Source organism: Python bivittatus, unplaced genomic scaffold, assembly GCF_059951505.1.
Source record: "Python bivittatus isolate LINGU-HERP-01145 unplaced genomic scaffold, Pbiv_v1 ctg000020_np1212, whole genome shotgun sequence".
NCBI lineage: Eukaryota > Metazoa > Chordata > Lepidosauria > Squamata > Pythonidae > Python > Python bivittatus.
In genome coordinates, this window is record NW_028277030.1 from 6,865,679 (window position 1) to 6,881,804 (window position 16,126).

A 16,126-nucleotide genomic window follows, 5' to 3' on the forward strand; every position below is an offset into this window, starting at 1 on the left:
ATTTCAAGGAATTATAATGCTCTACTCAGCTTTCAACCATATTGTACTTATGCCAATAAAACATTATTGGCATAAGTGCAATAATCTGCCAGTAATTGCACCATTCTCTAGTCTGTGTTTTCTTGAAAATTAAAGGCTTTCTAAAATATCTAGTTTTCCTGTTCAGGGAAAAAAAAGGCCTGAATGTGCCAGTTGTTTCTGTGCAATAAGAACAAAGGAAGCCTGGTGCCCGTACACAGTTGCTGTATTCATAGGAAAATATCTGTTGCTCAGCGCTCAAGCTTTAATTAGAGGAATAGCAATTTTAGCAGGCTAGATGGGCATTGGCCATTAAAAGAAAAAGGCTGTCGTCAACTTTAAGTCTTCTTTGTCTGCTAGTGATATCATGAACATATCTAGGTAGTTTTCTTGGCAATTTTCTGATGTCCTAATGTATATGTCTAAAAATAGGAATATTTGATTTCTTTATGATTGTAGGGAGCATACCGTTTATAAACAGTAAAGGAGGATTTCCTGACATGTTCAGTGTTAATAATCACTTACATTACATTTTGAGAAGGAGAGCTGAATAACTACAAACACTGGCAGAGAGGAAAACACTTGTATGGCACAGCTTGAAAATAAGTAAATTCATTTTCTCCCCAATCATTATTTCACAACCTCGAAAGTACCTTTAATTGGTGTACTACTGTACTTTATAGCACTCATTGAAAGGGAGCGAATCTAGGACTGCACTCTGTCCATTTTTCATCACTTATAGTAGAAAAGGGGAAAGTGGAGGATATAGGCAGGACAGCAGTGGTGGTAAAGGTAGGGTTTTCCATTGTCCTTTCTTGGTATAGTACATGAATCGCAAAGATCAGCTGTTAAAAGTATCAAATTAGCTTTAGGCAATGTATTTTACACTGAGATAAACATGACAGAAAAATAACTGTTTTCAGAAATCATTCATACCTCCAGTAGCTGTGCTGATAGGGATGTTGCTGCTACTCAGGGTCACAATAAAGGAAATGGAAAATCTGTATCTGGAAAAAATCTTAATGGAACACGATGTTAAAAGAAATACAGACGTATCTAAATCGGTGTAAGAAAGTACTGCTTATTAAAGAGGAAAGGGAGACGCTGTATGTATTCTTCCTGTCATTTAGTGGGGATGGAGAAAGGATTGACAAATTCTTTAGGGTGGGGAATAAAACTCAAGTCAGGAGTCCAAAGATGTTGATTATGTAGGAAGCTACATTAGGAAGCCATGCAGGCACACGCAGTACAGCTGAAGCTTGCAGGTGACAGCGGCTCATGCCACAGAAGGCCTATCCAACTCAACCTCCACAAGCTCAAAAGAATCCCAGATCATTCTGGTCATCTTGCTAGACCCTCTCCAAGTGGAGTGAAGCTCACAGCAAAAGCAAACAATCTTTTCAGTTTCTTGCCTTCCTGCCTGCCTGAAACCTTGGATAAGATATTAAGATAACAACATTCTGTTCTTCTCCATTCCTATGCAAAATATATATATTGTATTGAAAGTGATTTGTATACTTATGTTTACTACACCTGAACACCTATTTGCAGTGCTAATTTAGCAGTAAGGCCCTGCTAAGCTAAATGGGATTTATTTCAAGCAAACCTTGCTTATGACTGCAGCCTTATCATTATGGAAAGGAAGGAAGGCCCAAAGCAGCAGTTCCCAACCTTTTCCTGCTTGCAGATTGTAACTTTGTCCCTAAAAGCTTTTGAGAATCAACCCATAAACCAGTTTGCACCTTTAAGCGCCATGGCATTCAGTACATGAACCTCCAATAGCATTTACAGCAACCCAAAATCAAGTATTTTACATTATGTTTTTTCAGAATGTAAAAAACTTAAAAGATTTGGCTATCTTGTGAGATCTGAGATATATAAGAAAAATGTGGTGCCTGCAACAAGCACCAGTGCAGTATTCCTGCAAGGCGCTAGTGATCCTTAGCCCTCAAATAACAAACCACTGTTCCAAAGTACTGATCATTTAGTAAAAGGATGAGTAGAACCTGCAATACAGATAGACCTTGCTTAACAACTGCCCTGTTTAGCGACTGTTCAAAGTTACAATGGCACTGAAAAAATAACTTTACAAGGATTTCCTGACATGTTCACAGTTCAGTCTTCACATTTACAACTGTCCCAGCATCCCCAAAGTCACATGATCAACATCTGGGTGCTTTGCAGCTGGCTTCCGACAAGCAGAGTCAATGGAGAAGCCAGCAAGTCACTGTCATGTGATATCTTGCTTAACGACCCATGGTGACTCGCTTAACAACTGAATGGGAAGTGATGCCATAAGTCTGTCATAGTCACGGGATGTTTCACTTAGCAACCATATTGCTTAGTGACAGAGTTGCCAGTCCCAGCTGTGGTTGTTAAGCGAGGGCTACCTGTAAAATGTTGCTACCCAGAATGTCCCTTATTCAAAATTCCAATGATTCTGCTTCTCTCACATCCAGTTTTTGCTCCCCCTTCACAAGGCAATTATTACTATGCCATGGTTACTGAGCACACTCTATCTTCACTGGGGTTGTTACGGAAGGTATACCTCTCCAACTGTTTTCTAAAGTTTGAAAAAAAATACTTCTGAAGATCTTGGTGTTCAATTGAGATTACAGATAGAGTTATGGAAAGAAATGAAATGACACAGTTGTTAGGAAGAGTGTTTTAGTTTGTCTATTTATTGTGTTTTGTAGTTCAAACTGTCTAGAAACTGAACCATCTCAATAGAATGTGCATTATATTATATATGTATTGTAAATAAATAAATTTTAATACTAGGGATTATCCAGTGCTGAAGTCATTGGCAAAGCTCCCACTGATTTTAAAGGTGGCACATAAATTGTTCAGTTTACCTTAAAATGGACATTTGATCTTTTTAAAATGGAAATAATTACAAACCAAGTGCCAAAAAGCATATTTGAAAGATTTTACAATGGTCAGTGAAATCCTACATAATGCAAGCCATTTTATTTATCAATCTAAGCATTTGCTATCACCAACAACCTATGGCTACCTATTACACTTGTTACAGTCCATGATCATAGATTGCAATATACTACACTATAATAGAAAAAGAAATTATAATGCAATCAAATGATACAAGAATGGTACAGGCTAGTTAGCAGTCAAAGTTCATTACAACTGTGCACCAGAAGCTTCAGGAAGCAGAATAGAATGTAGAATACAGTATAGAAATGAAAACCACACACAAGGGGGCTAGGTGTGGGGGCTAGCTGTGGACTGCAATGCTTCCTCACTCCTCTTATCCATTGGCTGCATTTCTTACATTACTCTCCCCTGGTTTTTGCTGCCTTCCTCTTCCTCTCTGGATCTACTTTAAACTTCCTCTTTCAGGTCCTCAACCTGCTTCACATCTCATGCTGCCTTGCATCTCTGTCTTGCCTCTAGTCCAGTGTTCCCCAAAGTGGTCAATATTGACCCCCAAGGGTTGATGGGACTATCCAATGGGGGGATGATGATGATGGTTATTATTGTTCATAGTACTATTAGTTTAAGTAGTATTTATTAAATTATTTTCATATAATAAATGTTTGGGGGTTGATGAACAATCTGAAACTTGAAGGGGTCAATGAGCTGAAGAGTTTAGGGACCCCTGCTCTAATCAAAGTACTGTTAGGCCTACGAAGTACAGGTAATCCTTGCTATCTGACCACAACAGGAACTGGAATTTATTTCACTAAGCAATTTGGTCATTAAGCGAATCAGAGTTGATTTTATGACTTTTACGATGGGCGTTAAGAAAATCACTGTAGTCGTTAAGCAAATCATGTGGTCGTTAAGCAAATTCAGCTTCCCCAATGGATGTCTTTTGCCAGAATTTGCTTAACAACCACGACTCGCTTAATGACTGTGGTGATTTGCTTAATGACCATTGCAAAAAAGGTCACAAATTGCGATCACGGGACTATGGGGGGTCATAAAGCACTTTTCCCAAGGCTGTTGTAACTCCAGACCATCACTAAACAAATGGTTGTTAAGCAAGGACTACCTGTATAGGACTGTGCAGTGATTTGGATTAGATTCATAAGAGGTGCTTCAGAACTCATGGGAGCACAAATGCAGCCTCTCTGCAATTGACTAAAGCAGCTATTTCTCTCTCCAAGATCCTGCAGTAGCAGGGACCTCACTGCAGCAACCGCAGAGGGCTACAAATAGGCACAGTTGCTTTGTGTAGTCATAGGCAGGTGTACAACACTAGAAAGTATTGCTCATGAACGTAAAGGAGAGTACCTGCTCATCTGCCAATCTCATACACAATAACATTATTGTCAGCAATATTCATCCTTCTGTGTTCTTCAAAGGACAAACCAGCCAATCTCTTGTTTATGCAAACAAACAGTTGCAAAATCCAACATAAGACAGAGCACATTTTCCAAAATCAATCAATAAATTTTTGACCCTCCCAGGCCTCTGGCCGCTGAAATGACATTTTGAGCAAAGGAATGTTGGAAAATACATGTTGGAAAATAACATTATTATCCACATACAGAAAAGGGAGGGTGAAATAGATACCTGCAAGTTCATGGCTAATTTGAGCTTTGAGCTTCAGACTAGGTCATGTTTGTAATGCTACTATTTTGAATAATTATTGCTCAGTGCAATTCAATCAAGAATTATACCCAAGAATATATACTATACTCCACTCTGTGTTGTACAAGATCCAGGAACTTCCAATTTGTTTTAAAAAGTATTACAGAGCAATACTGATTTCAGTCAAAATGTGCATTGTTTAAAAAAGGCCAAGATCGAGACATAATGACACTAAGAACAGTCAGAAAAGAATCCAACTGTGATGTGAGATTATAAACACCAGTTTCGTGAGTAGACAGGTACAGAATAAAAATAAAAATCTGAGAAATTCTAGCTGATGCTTATTATGATACACCACAAAATAATGAACCAAATGATTGTCTGCACATTAAAAGCATGTTAAAGCACAACTAGCACTAGAAATCAGGATTTTTTTTTCATTTTATATCTTATTAGATCCAATAAATAAACTGTGAACACCAAGACTCAGGGTAGTAGCAATATATTTTTATCAGCCCTCATAATCACTGGATTTTTCTATTGAATCTTTGTAATCGTTTTCACTTTCATGCTCAGTAGCTTCTTGGACAACATGATCTGATTGAGCCACTGCATCTTCATCTTCTTCTTCTTTCTCCTCCTCCTCCCCACTATGCTGGGCTGACTGGAGTTGGGAGTCATCTTCTCCTTCAGATTCTCTTTTTTCTTCATGTTCATTATCACTACACCAAAAGGGGAAACAACAGGTCCACTGAATAATAATATATTCTTTTAGAAACACATTACAAGTTCAGAAAGTATAAGCAATAAGGAACCCTTTTCAAACTCTAATTTTGTTATTTCATGGGTGAACAAATAATCTATTTAATTTTAAAATGGTGTTATAAGTTTGGTAGACAAAGACAAAATATTTTTTGTGAGTGAACAATTTATTACGTTTTTATCCTGCTTCTCAATTTAAAAATGCAGTATAAGATAGGCTTTACTTCAAGCTTATAAACTGGAATAAGTTATGTATGGGAAATGAGTCTTTCTCCAAAATGTTATTCTATTCAATTCAGAGGACACAGGCAGGAAATAATTAACTGTTTTCCTAATTTAAAAAGTATGCTCAAATAAATAAATAAATAAATAGAATGCCCAAAGAAATGCACAGTTAAACTTGGGTTTTTATGTCCTAAACAATCAGCTACTGACAACTGCTAGCAAGAAAAGAAGCAACAAATACTGTCCGCTAAAACACGGAGACAGAAACAAGAGCTGTTTATAGTTTTTGACAGATTCTGCATTCTTTGTCTGAGAAGTCAGCTTTTCTTAACAGAAAGCCAGACATTTCATATTTAGAATGAAGTATATTAGGAAGCTCAAAAATAGTACTATAAACTTTCAATTTAAAATGTCTACCTTTCTACATTTGCTACCAAGCTTTCAGAGCTATTACTGGAGCGATCCTGCAAAAATTCTTCACTAGCAGTTTGGCCTTTCTTTGAAATAAAGTCTTCACACAGCCCCAGCTCTCGGAGCACATCAGAATAATGCTTCTCTGCTGCTAGCCGTGCATTTTTCTATATTTAGAAGGAGAAAATAACAAAATTAACACATCAGAAAGATACAGTATCTCCAAGTTTAAAGAAATCACTCTACATGTGTTCCTAATTGTCCCTTATTTTACAAGATAAAAGATTCCAAATCTGCAGGTCACCCTCACTTGATTGAAATATAAATCAATTGTTCATACAGTACATAGCGTTAGATCGTGACATTTTTGACTTCTCAATTACAGGCTTAAGCTTGGCAAACATATTACATATCAAGATTACATGCTATCAGCTATTGCAAATGGCTTCTTCCTCCATCAATAGGCAGGGGGGGAAACCTGCAGTCCTAAAGGAAATGGAATATATATTATTCCAGAGTAACACCATATCCTGGAAACATTAGTCCCAATGTTATTGTTTTGTAATTATGCAAAAATATCAGCATTAAATGTTCTCCGTTCTCTGTATCACAACATATAATGGGTCAGAAACGTGGAAACCAGTTTGATACAATCATTCATTATTATAAACAGGTCGCAACCATCACTGGAAGTAATAGCACTGGTAAATCAAATTAGGCCTAATGGCATGGAAGGTGGCATTACTGGCATTATCTTAGCAATAATTATTAAACACAACATAAAAAGAAAAAGCAACAACTTAATGAATGGAGATATATTTAGAAATATTAGAGATGTCAATAACCTGTGTGGCTTGTTCCAACAACAGAGGTCTCTTTTCCACCCTTTCTTCCATTTCTTCCAGTTCCTGCAGATACTCTTTCATTCTCTGTTTTTCATGTTTCCTGTTTTTTTAATATACCATGACATGGAAATGGTATGGAATTTAAATATGAGTTTTTTAGCAAAATAAAAAGGGAAGGAGCAAGACTATATGGATCTGCCTACTACTATACTAAGGATCTTATATCTAGGGTTTCAGGAATCAGGGGATATATTGCAGAATACCTAAACAACTTTAACTTTGAGTTATGCATCTTGGCTAGGCTCTGATGTGGATCATTTGCCTCAGCCCGGGTAGCTATAAGCCTTTGTAGCTTTTTTGCTCTCTCCCTTTGTTTTGCTTGTCTTCTTTTATGCTCTTCTTCAACCTTCTTTTTTTCCTCAGCCGATTTCCTGAATAAGAAAATAAACTAAGTCTAGCTAATGCATAATAGCTTTTGTGGCACCCTCTCTCGATATACCTATATGGATCAAGAAATAATGTACTATTAGATATATATAATGATGGTTACGTCACCATACTAGAGAATATAAGCAACTTTATATTTATTTTCCAGCAGAACAGCCACTGTCACCATTGTTACAGTCAAGACATTCCTAACCCCACAGGTCACATTGTAGCATTTAATATATGAACCTGAATCTATTACTGAATTAATTCTGCTCTGACTGGCAAATCTTCCAGCCCCGTCAAATCTGATCTAGGACGTCTATCTGATCTTAGTCTTTTGGTAAGACACCTTTGGATAACATACACCAAATCCTAGATGTTGGAGGAAGATATTTCAGTGCCTATAAAGTCTGATGTGGAAATAGGAAGATTAACTTGGGTTCCATGCAACAATTTTGTTGCATGGACCCCAAATGAATAATAGAAGGATGGAAGTAATTACTTCATCTTCACCCACTTTCTTCATATTTTGTGGCGCAAAAAGCATTGACTTCTTTATTATTGGAAGTATTTGGAATAGAGGTAGCATACTTCTTTGTTCTTTGCTTGGCTTTCCCATTAGTGAAAATAAAGCACAACACAAGAAAAGCTTTGTGGCCCTGACATTCCAAATGATACAAAATTCACCCAAACTATGTATTTGCATAGATTAAAAAAGAGAGAGATCAGAATACAGTTGAAGTATCAGAGTCAATAAAGCAGCCATAAGTATGCACAGCCAAGTTAAAGCATAAAATCTTAACACAAATTTCTAGCCAAAAACGTCTATCTATTCATTAGAGATAAACAAACTTTTTGAAGCACTGTGATCCACTTTGCTCCCTTGGATCTCCCCAGTTTCTTGTAGATTTGCAATGGTTTTTTAGGCTCCTTTTCCTTATCTCAGTCCCCAGCTTTCCAAAGCTTGGATTTAAACAAAAACTGTTTTCCTCTCTAGAAAGAGGGAGAGCTAAGGGGATTTCTATGGCCTAAATGCTGCTTGAGTATTAACACTGCTGCTTGAGATAAAAGATGTACAGTATATATATTGAGAATGTTTGCAGTCTGCCTGACATATAGCTGATAGAGTGGGATGAGAGGCTGGGAGTCTGGAGCATCAGAAAATGCAGACCAAGCTGGTTTGACAACAAAAGCCACATGCCTTTTTCAAATCAAGGAACAACAGCAGAATAAAACAAGTGGATCACTCAAACACTAGGGGAAAAAACAGTGCATTCTTTCTTTAAAATCTCTCAAAACACATGGGGTTTGTTTCACACTCAGAACACTCACAATGGCAATTCTGAGGTTGGAACACCCATGAAGTGGAAACATTTTCCATAATGCTATAAAACAAGTATTTATATTTTCAACATCTGCATGTTTTACTTACCATAAAGAACTTGGGATTAATTGCACAGCAAATTAATGGCTTACCTTATGGCTTCTAATCGTCTTCTTGTAGATTCTGTAATTCTTGGAGATGGAGACTGTTCACAGCCTGAAGGACATGAACTTGCATTCAAAGACTTCATTCGAGGATGACATCTTGCAGAGACATAAGGCCGCCGTATTTCCTTTAATGTTGCTTCATCCATTTTGATGTCATCAAGAATTTTCTCTTTGTTGGATGAGATATTTGGTGTACAGAGATTGAAAGGCTCACTGATTGTGACACTTTTCACATTCTTATGTCTTTGAAGCTGCCGCTGGAATTTTTTATGTAATGTTTCAAAATCAGGGACTTTAACTTTGGTCTTTGGCTTGCATTCTGATTCTTCACTTTGTTCAAAGCAGTTTTGTTGCCTGGGCCTAATGACGCCTCTATTTCCTAATCTGCTGTTGGGAAGTGATGAATTACGTAGAAGCTCTTCAGATCTAACTTGAATTCTAATGTCTCTATAGAGTTCTTCTTCCTTTAGTTTTTCTCTCATTTCTGAACTGTAAACAAATTTAGGAACTGGTTTAGCTTTGAACATTTTTGCTTTTTTTTCTGGTGAGGAAAATTGCATTTTCCTCAGTTCTTTCTTTTGTGCTTCTCTTTCAATAAACTGAAATGGCTTTTGTGTTGCTAGAAGAAACTCTCTCCTCCTTTCTCTAAATGACTTTCTACGTTCTTCATTTTCCTGTGTTATTTCATGATAGAGAGGAACAAAGACATATGCAGGTACTGGATTGGCTCGGAATTTCTTTTGACACTCTGCTTCCTCCTCTAATTGTTTCTTCAGCAAGTTATTTTCCAGTTGCATCAGTGACTTGGATTTGATATTCTGTTGTTTCCTCTTCGCTTCTCTAATAGTCATCTGGAAAGGTTCCGGTACTGTGATCTTTGGGAACCATTTTTTCTTTTTCTTGTTTATCTTCAAAACATTTAATTTAGGTAAAATATTTTTAGCACACAGTGAATAATCCTCCAAAGAACAGGCATCCCATGCATTTTCAGTCTTGCCCAGTGTTACTGAACCAGCATCACTGTCACTTGCTTCTAACTCTAGTTCTTCATCAGTTATATCAGAGAAATTTGAATGAAAAGAATTGTTTAGATCAGACTCAGAAAATGATTTATGCATGTCCTGAAGTTGAAATGAGTTTGTTTCCCATGCTGATCTAAACATAACAAAAATGTAATGCTTAGTTCTCTGGAAGTGACACATATTAGCCTGATTTAATAACAGTTGTAGAACCTCCTGCCAAACTGAATAATAAAGGAGTATGTATGAAACAAGTATTGTTGTTTATGAATATATTAAGCTTTAGATTTTTAAAAAAATGCCAATTCTAAAACAATATTGAATTGGTTTCTGAATCATGTGCTTCTTTCTCCATATCTTTCTTGGAGTATAAATATTCCCACCGTCAGGCTATAACTATGGTTAACAATTACAGTTCCATTAAAATTCATTAATCAGACTGACAAAATGTAAAGCTAGAAAATGTGAAAATTACAACCAAAATAAAAAGAAGTTACAGGAACAAAACCCTTTTAAGGAAAGTTTGCACTGTTTTGGACTTTTAAACCAAGGGCAGATACTGGCAAAATGAAAACAAAATAAACATTCATACAATCAGGCTGACATGGAGAAAAATATTCCTAGATATTTTCCCATAAATTTTGATTGACCCCTGTGAGAAACGGGATTCTGAACTAGATGAGCCTTTGATCTGGTTTTACTGGACACCTCTTATTCTCTAAATATTTACACTTTATTGTTGCTAATAATAAATATAATAGTATAATAACACAAAAACAACACTAAGACAATACTTTCACTAAGGTTACACTTAATATTTCCATTTATACCTATGATGAAAAGCCAGTTTTTAACTATGGTTTCATATTCCATATTAATTATTAATACCAGTTCCTGTCACAGCCAGCATTATGTTTAATCACACTTCAAAAGAAACATAGGAGAGAAAAATATAAGCAGTATGATGCCTTCTTCTATTTTTCCTTAACGCTGGTTAAGCCATTAGTATTGTTACATCCTTACCAACCTGTAAAGCCTGGGAAGGATAAATAATGATCTCTCACTGATTCATTTTATTCTTGCATACCTATTTCCTCCTCTATCCCTGCTAGAAAAGCTCTCTGGAGAGTTAAAGACCTTATAGAACAGCATGAGAAAGAACTCTGCTGGTTCTTGGTCCATTCCCTAAATCAAGGATCCATCTCAATGTAAATCACAAGACTGTAATTCTGGCTGGCAATACAGTTTTCATAACTGTATATTTCACATTTAATAACATTTAAAAGCAAACACTAGTTCTTACAACCAAAGCAGAACAGAACCTAAATTTAGAAAAAGTAATGATCTACTAATAATTAAAAAGAAAAAAAAAACAAGAAACAAATATTTTCAATCTTTCCTCTGTTTTTTTCTGTACCTGGATATAGCTCAGAGTAGGGCCACTGTCTACAAGAACTGAGGATTCTTTTTAGTTTTGTTTTCAATCAACCTTATTTATATTCCTTTTTGGCACCTAGTAGATTTAATAACAACAATATTTTGGTGCAATGATCAATATGCTGATTTCTATCTGCAATATTTAACTACTTTGAGACAAAAGAGAATTCACAAGTACAGATCATTGTAAAAATTACCTGTAAGTCTTACTACAAGTCACGTCTGAGTTGGTTAAAGGATGAACATCTTTTAGAAATAGCTTATTCTGATACATGTTTTCCAGTTTTGCCATGGTTTCCAGATGAGCATTCTTAAGTTCTTCCAGCTTTAAATAATATTCCTGATTTGAGAGGTACATGTTTGAGAGATCTAGCCAATCTTCACAATGAGCATACATGATGGAATTGTATTCTCTCCCTGGACTTAAGGATTCCTAAAACAAGAGATGGCCATACAGTATTTGTTTTATTTCCTTTTGAGAAAATTATTTTTATTCAAATGCTTGCAATTTAATAGTGTTGGTGTCCCAAAGGCAGTTAAGAAACATGTAAGACTTCTCTATTTGCTTAGATTTGCAGAGTAGAAGGTCCCAGATACATAATACAAATTAATAACTTGACAAAGCCTAAGATCAATAGGTGATTCTGGACAGCAAATGGTTCAAAACTTAGTACAGAACATCTCTTACATCATGTATACCGGTCTGAAACCTGAAGCTCTTCTCTTTGCTAAATACATATACAGTTTCCAAGCGTCAACTCCTTGAAAATACTGTGAAATATAAAATGGGCCCATGGAATAATCCAGGGCACCCTTAATGGTGCACAAATCCTAGCAAACACCAAGATGAAAGAAAATTTCTAGATGTGAGTCAAACCAAGTAACTGGAGCTAGGCCAGCCTATCTGAGCCTCAGAATCTAGATGACCACTAAATGGCAGCAGATACAGAAAATTCTAACTCTTTGCTGCCATTTAGTGGTCATTAGATTTTTGCAGCCCTCAGGCCTAGCAGGACAGAACAGCAGACTAAACCCTAGCTCATACAAAAATGGTCAAAATACAGACTACTCAATTGCTTCTTTACATACTGTTTTATAAATTGAGTAATTAGCACTGCTGTGCAAAAACACTTTTTTCTCCATTAACTATATTTCAGCATCACATATAATGAAACACTGTGCTGTTTCTGTGTAGCTAGACATAAATCCAGAGCCAGTTTGGTCATTGTGCTGACATAAGATTCCTCATGAAAGAAAGAACAAAAGAGGGAGGGAGTTTAATAATTTGGAAATCTTGTTTTTGTTTTGTGTGGCTGATACCGCTTTCATCATTCTCTGAAAAGGGAGAGCATTTAAGAGCATTTATTTATTGGATTTATGTCCTGCTGTAATTGGTGTATAGCTAGATATACGAGGTGTAGAAGACAGAATACAAATGCAGGTGAATTTGAGAGCAGGCTTCTAATGCATCAAGGAACAGAGTTTCTTAATTAAAGGAAGTGTAATATACAGTAACAGCTACATAGTCTCCCAAATTTGTCAGCTTGTGAAGTTGTGTTCAGTGCTGTTAACTAAATGACCGGTCCGGATGGTACAAAGCCATTTTCATTAAGAAAATCCGGATGGCAAAGAAAAATTCTCAGGGATCCTGGGTTTCTTGGAGATAAGAAAGAGAGCAAAGACGTGCCTTCACTAGCACATTTTCAGCCTAGGAAGTTCTGGCTAGATAAGGCTGGAATCACATAACATTCTTATCCGAATGGATAACCTATATGGGATTCAATTAAACTGACTTTGGGGTAAATTTAGGATTGGGCGAGATTATTTAAGGGAAAGGCAAGCTATAGTCAAAGAGAAGAAGAGGACGACAAGCAGCAATGTGGGTGCACTCAGTTACAGTAGCGATGAGTGCACCGCTGGAAGAGCCGAAGGACCAGGTTGGGGACAGATCGTCATGGAGAAGAATCGACACCGACGTGATGGCACCTAATCGTCATAATCAAGCTTTAGTCACGTGGCCCTGCTCCCGCTTCCTATCCGGCTGGCGAATAAAGACCCGCCCGAGCCGAGGCCTTGAAACCCCTCGCGAAGCCATTTCCGCAGAATCCCCGTCTCTCAATTTCATGCTCCAGCCACTAGGGGCAGCAGCAACTACCGTTTTTAGGCGGCGGCGACAGCCAGCCAGCCAGCTTTCCACCCACCCACCCACCCAACCTACCTACCTACCTGCCCCACGCCATCTCCGAATGAGGCCCTTCCTGGCTCCCGTTCAAAATGCGCGGCCGGCGCTCTGGTGCGCGGGTTCACCGGCGTACGCAGGCAGGAGGCGGTGAGCATAGCAGCTCGATGGGATGCGTCCATGGGTTTCTCAAAGGACAGAAGGAGGCCAGCCTCCTGCTGGGCCTGGTTATCAAACCCCTTCCCTGCGTCTTTGGTTGCTAAGGTTACTCGGCTTAGATTCTTGAGACGCTACGGCGTCTCGAAGAGGACAGGAGGCCTCTCATGAACAAAGACGTGTCTCGTCCGTGGAATCGGTTTCTTGGAATTTCCCGTCTGTTCTGAAACCTCTCCCGTTTTTTCCCGTGTTAGAGGAATCTCGGGAGACAACGGGGAAATCTAGGACTGCAACTATGCAGTGTTTTAATGGCAGCAGGTCATCAGCTCACATCAAAAGATTATGATTTTTTAAAAAAATGGATCTTACTGTGTAGGAATTATTACTGGAAAAGAGGTGGATTTTTAAAAAATGGAGAAAAGTATCAAGCATTAATTTCACATTATAGACTAGAGAAGAGAGGCCAAGAAATACAACAGTAATCATGAGGAAAAAAATCTAAAATTAAATTATTTTATAGATCTAAAACCATGAAAATTAAATAGTTGCAAAATTCAGAATTTCGAATAAATCTTCATCAAACCCAATGGACACAGGCCAGGAAAAAGGGGGTGGAGTGGAGGGAAATGGGACTGATGTTGGAACCAGTCTGAGCAATATTCTTTAAGTTGGAGGGAATCTCCAGGCACGCAGATTTGGTTTGACTAGGTACAAAGGTAGAGTTAGATTGCAACAAGGGATGAAACATTATTGGAAAACTAAGAAGTCTGCAAGTGTTTTGCAGACCTTGAATAATACTGCTTCTGCTGCTCATCAAGGACAAAAATATTATTCTGGACCATTCTTTTACAATGTAAATATTAAAACCACCCTGTATTATAATTCCCACATTATAAAAAGGAACCGTAGTAAATAAAAGTGGTTTACAATCACTAATACTATTTTTCAAGTTACCACCAAGTTGATCATTCCTGGCAAAATACTTACTGCTAATGATTGAATTTGGCTGTTAATTTCACTAGCACTGATCATAGTGAGCTTGTTACCACATTAAGCATCTTTTAAAGAAAACTGCAAACTTCAAACTACAATAGTTTGTTTCTCCATTGCCTTAAAAATCCCTAGTACATATTTGTACACAAATATACTAGGCTTGTGCCATCTTAAAAGACCACACTTTCTAGAAGCTGCTTCTATTTTCATCATTTTATATTATCCATGCTCTCTTCCAGAAGCCAATTTTTTAAAAATGCTTAGATGTATTCTCTGGTAAGTTATTTTCCAAGAGGTGGAAGATGAGGGAACTATTAAACCTTAGTTTCAAACCAACTTATATAAAACAGTATGTAGTCAAACACAGTGGTTAAAAATTTGTCAACCCTCTACAATTACTTATAAACTTGGAGCACTGTGACTTAGTCACAAAGCACTGAGCTTTGTCTAGTGTCAAGCCCTCAATCTAGTTTTCAGCTCATCTTTCGTGAATTACTGTTAACTCTAGTCTACCATTTACTCTTCAGCAGTGTGATGAGCAGAGCTATCAAACCTCTGTACATTACCCAAGGATTATGGGTCATGAGTTAGAATGTGTAGCTTAGCCTATACAGAACATGTTTCAGCACAAATCTAAAATCTGATGAGTACTCAGATAGTACAAATCTCATCTGCCATCGCTGAAGTCACCTGGAAGCATTAACAAAACTGAGGAATCCCTGTGCTTTTAGCACAATTTGAAAACTACAAGTGTAATGATGATTTTAAAATATAAATAGGTAGTTAATGTATTTTTATTCTGAGGCTTTTAGGTATATTTTTAATTACAGGTAGTCCTTGTTTAGTGAACACTCGTTCAGCAACCATTTGAAGTTACAATGGCATTGAATGAGGAGACTTATGACTGGTCCTCAAAGTTGCAGCTGTTGCAGCGTCTCCACGGTCACGTGATTACGATTCAGGCACTTGGCAACCAGTGTGCAATTATGATGGTCACAGCATCCCACGGTCATGTGATCACCATTTGCAACCTTCACTGCCAGCTTCTGGCAAGCAGTCAGTGGGGAAGCCAGCAGGAAGTCACAAGTCACAGTCACATGACTTGCGCTTACTGAAGTGATTCACTTAACAACCGCAATTGGAACTGTCGTAAGTCAGCATGGTCACCTGATTTTGCACTTTACAACCACATTGCTTAGCAACAGAGTTGTACAGCTATATAAATACAAGTGAAAAACATTAAGATCACAATTGAAAATCTTTTCTTTACTGCTAGACCCTTAAAAATGTGCATTGAGATAACTGGATTACTGTTAAAAATCAGACAATAAAGGTTTTAATAATTTTAGAAAGTTCCTTTTAATTTATTAACTCATTTTGTTTCAAAAAGTTCTACAAAAGGTAATAAAGATCTTTACAATAGTATTTATCCTAACTTAATCCAAAGGATAAACCAAAAGCAGAATACCATATGTTCATACTAAATTATATGAGCTTAAGAAGTGTTCCTACTGATGGCTAGTATTTGACAAAGGTTTTCAGCCCAACCTTTCAGTAATCAAAATAACGGCACACAACTTCCTAAATAGCTTTGTTCAAGGAGAACT

The 16,126-nt window shown here is 37.2% G+C and overlaps 1 protein-coding gene across 1 annotated transcript; it reads right to left on the reverse strand.

The window, feature by feature from the left end:
- Positions 1-2,713: 2,713 nt before the first annotated feature.
- Positions 2,714-13,623, reverse strand: FAM161A (FAM161 centrosomal protein A). Its single transcript, XM_088133951.1, has 7 exons — positions 13,418-13,623; positions 11,389-11,624; positions 8,721-9,890; positions 7,079-7,246; positions 6,816-6,915; positions 5,977-6,137; positions 2,714-5,294 (listed from the first exon to the last, which is right to left on the reverse strand). The coding sequence occupies exons 1-7, from the start codon at positions 13,550-13,552 to the stop codon at positions 5,084-5,086; spliced, it is 2,181 nt and encodes a 726-aa protein (XP_087990077.1). The 5' UTR covers positions 13,553-13,623; the 3' UTR covers positions 2,714-5,083.
- Positions 13,624-16,126: the final 2,503 nt, after the last annotated feature.

Coding starts and splice junctions, on each gene's coding strand:
- FAM161A (XM_088133951.1), bottom strand. CDS start 13,552: ATGGACGCATCCCATCGAGCTGCTATGCTCACCGCCTCCTGCCTGCGT. Junction 11,625..13,417: donor TCGGAGATGGCGTGGGGCAG/GTAGGTAGGTAG, acceptor CTCTTGTTTTAG/GAATCCTTAAGTCCAGGGAG. Junction 9,891..11,388: donor ACTTGTAGTAAGACTTACAG/GTAATTTTTACA, acceptor TGTTATGTTTAG/ATCAGCATGGGAAACAAACT.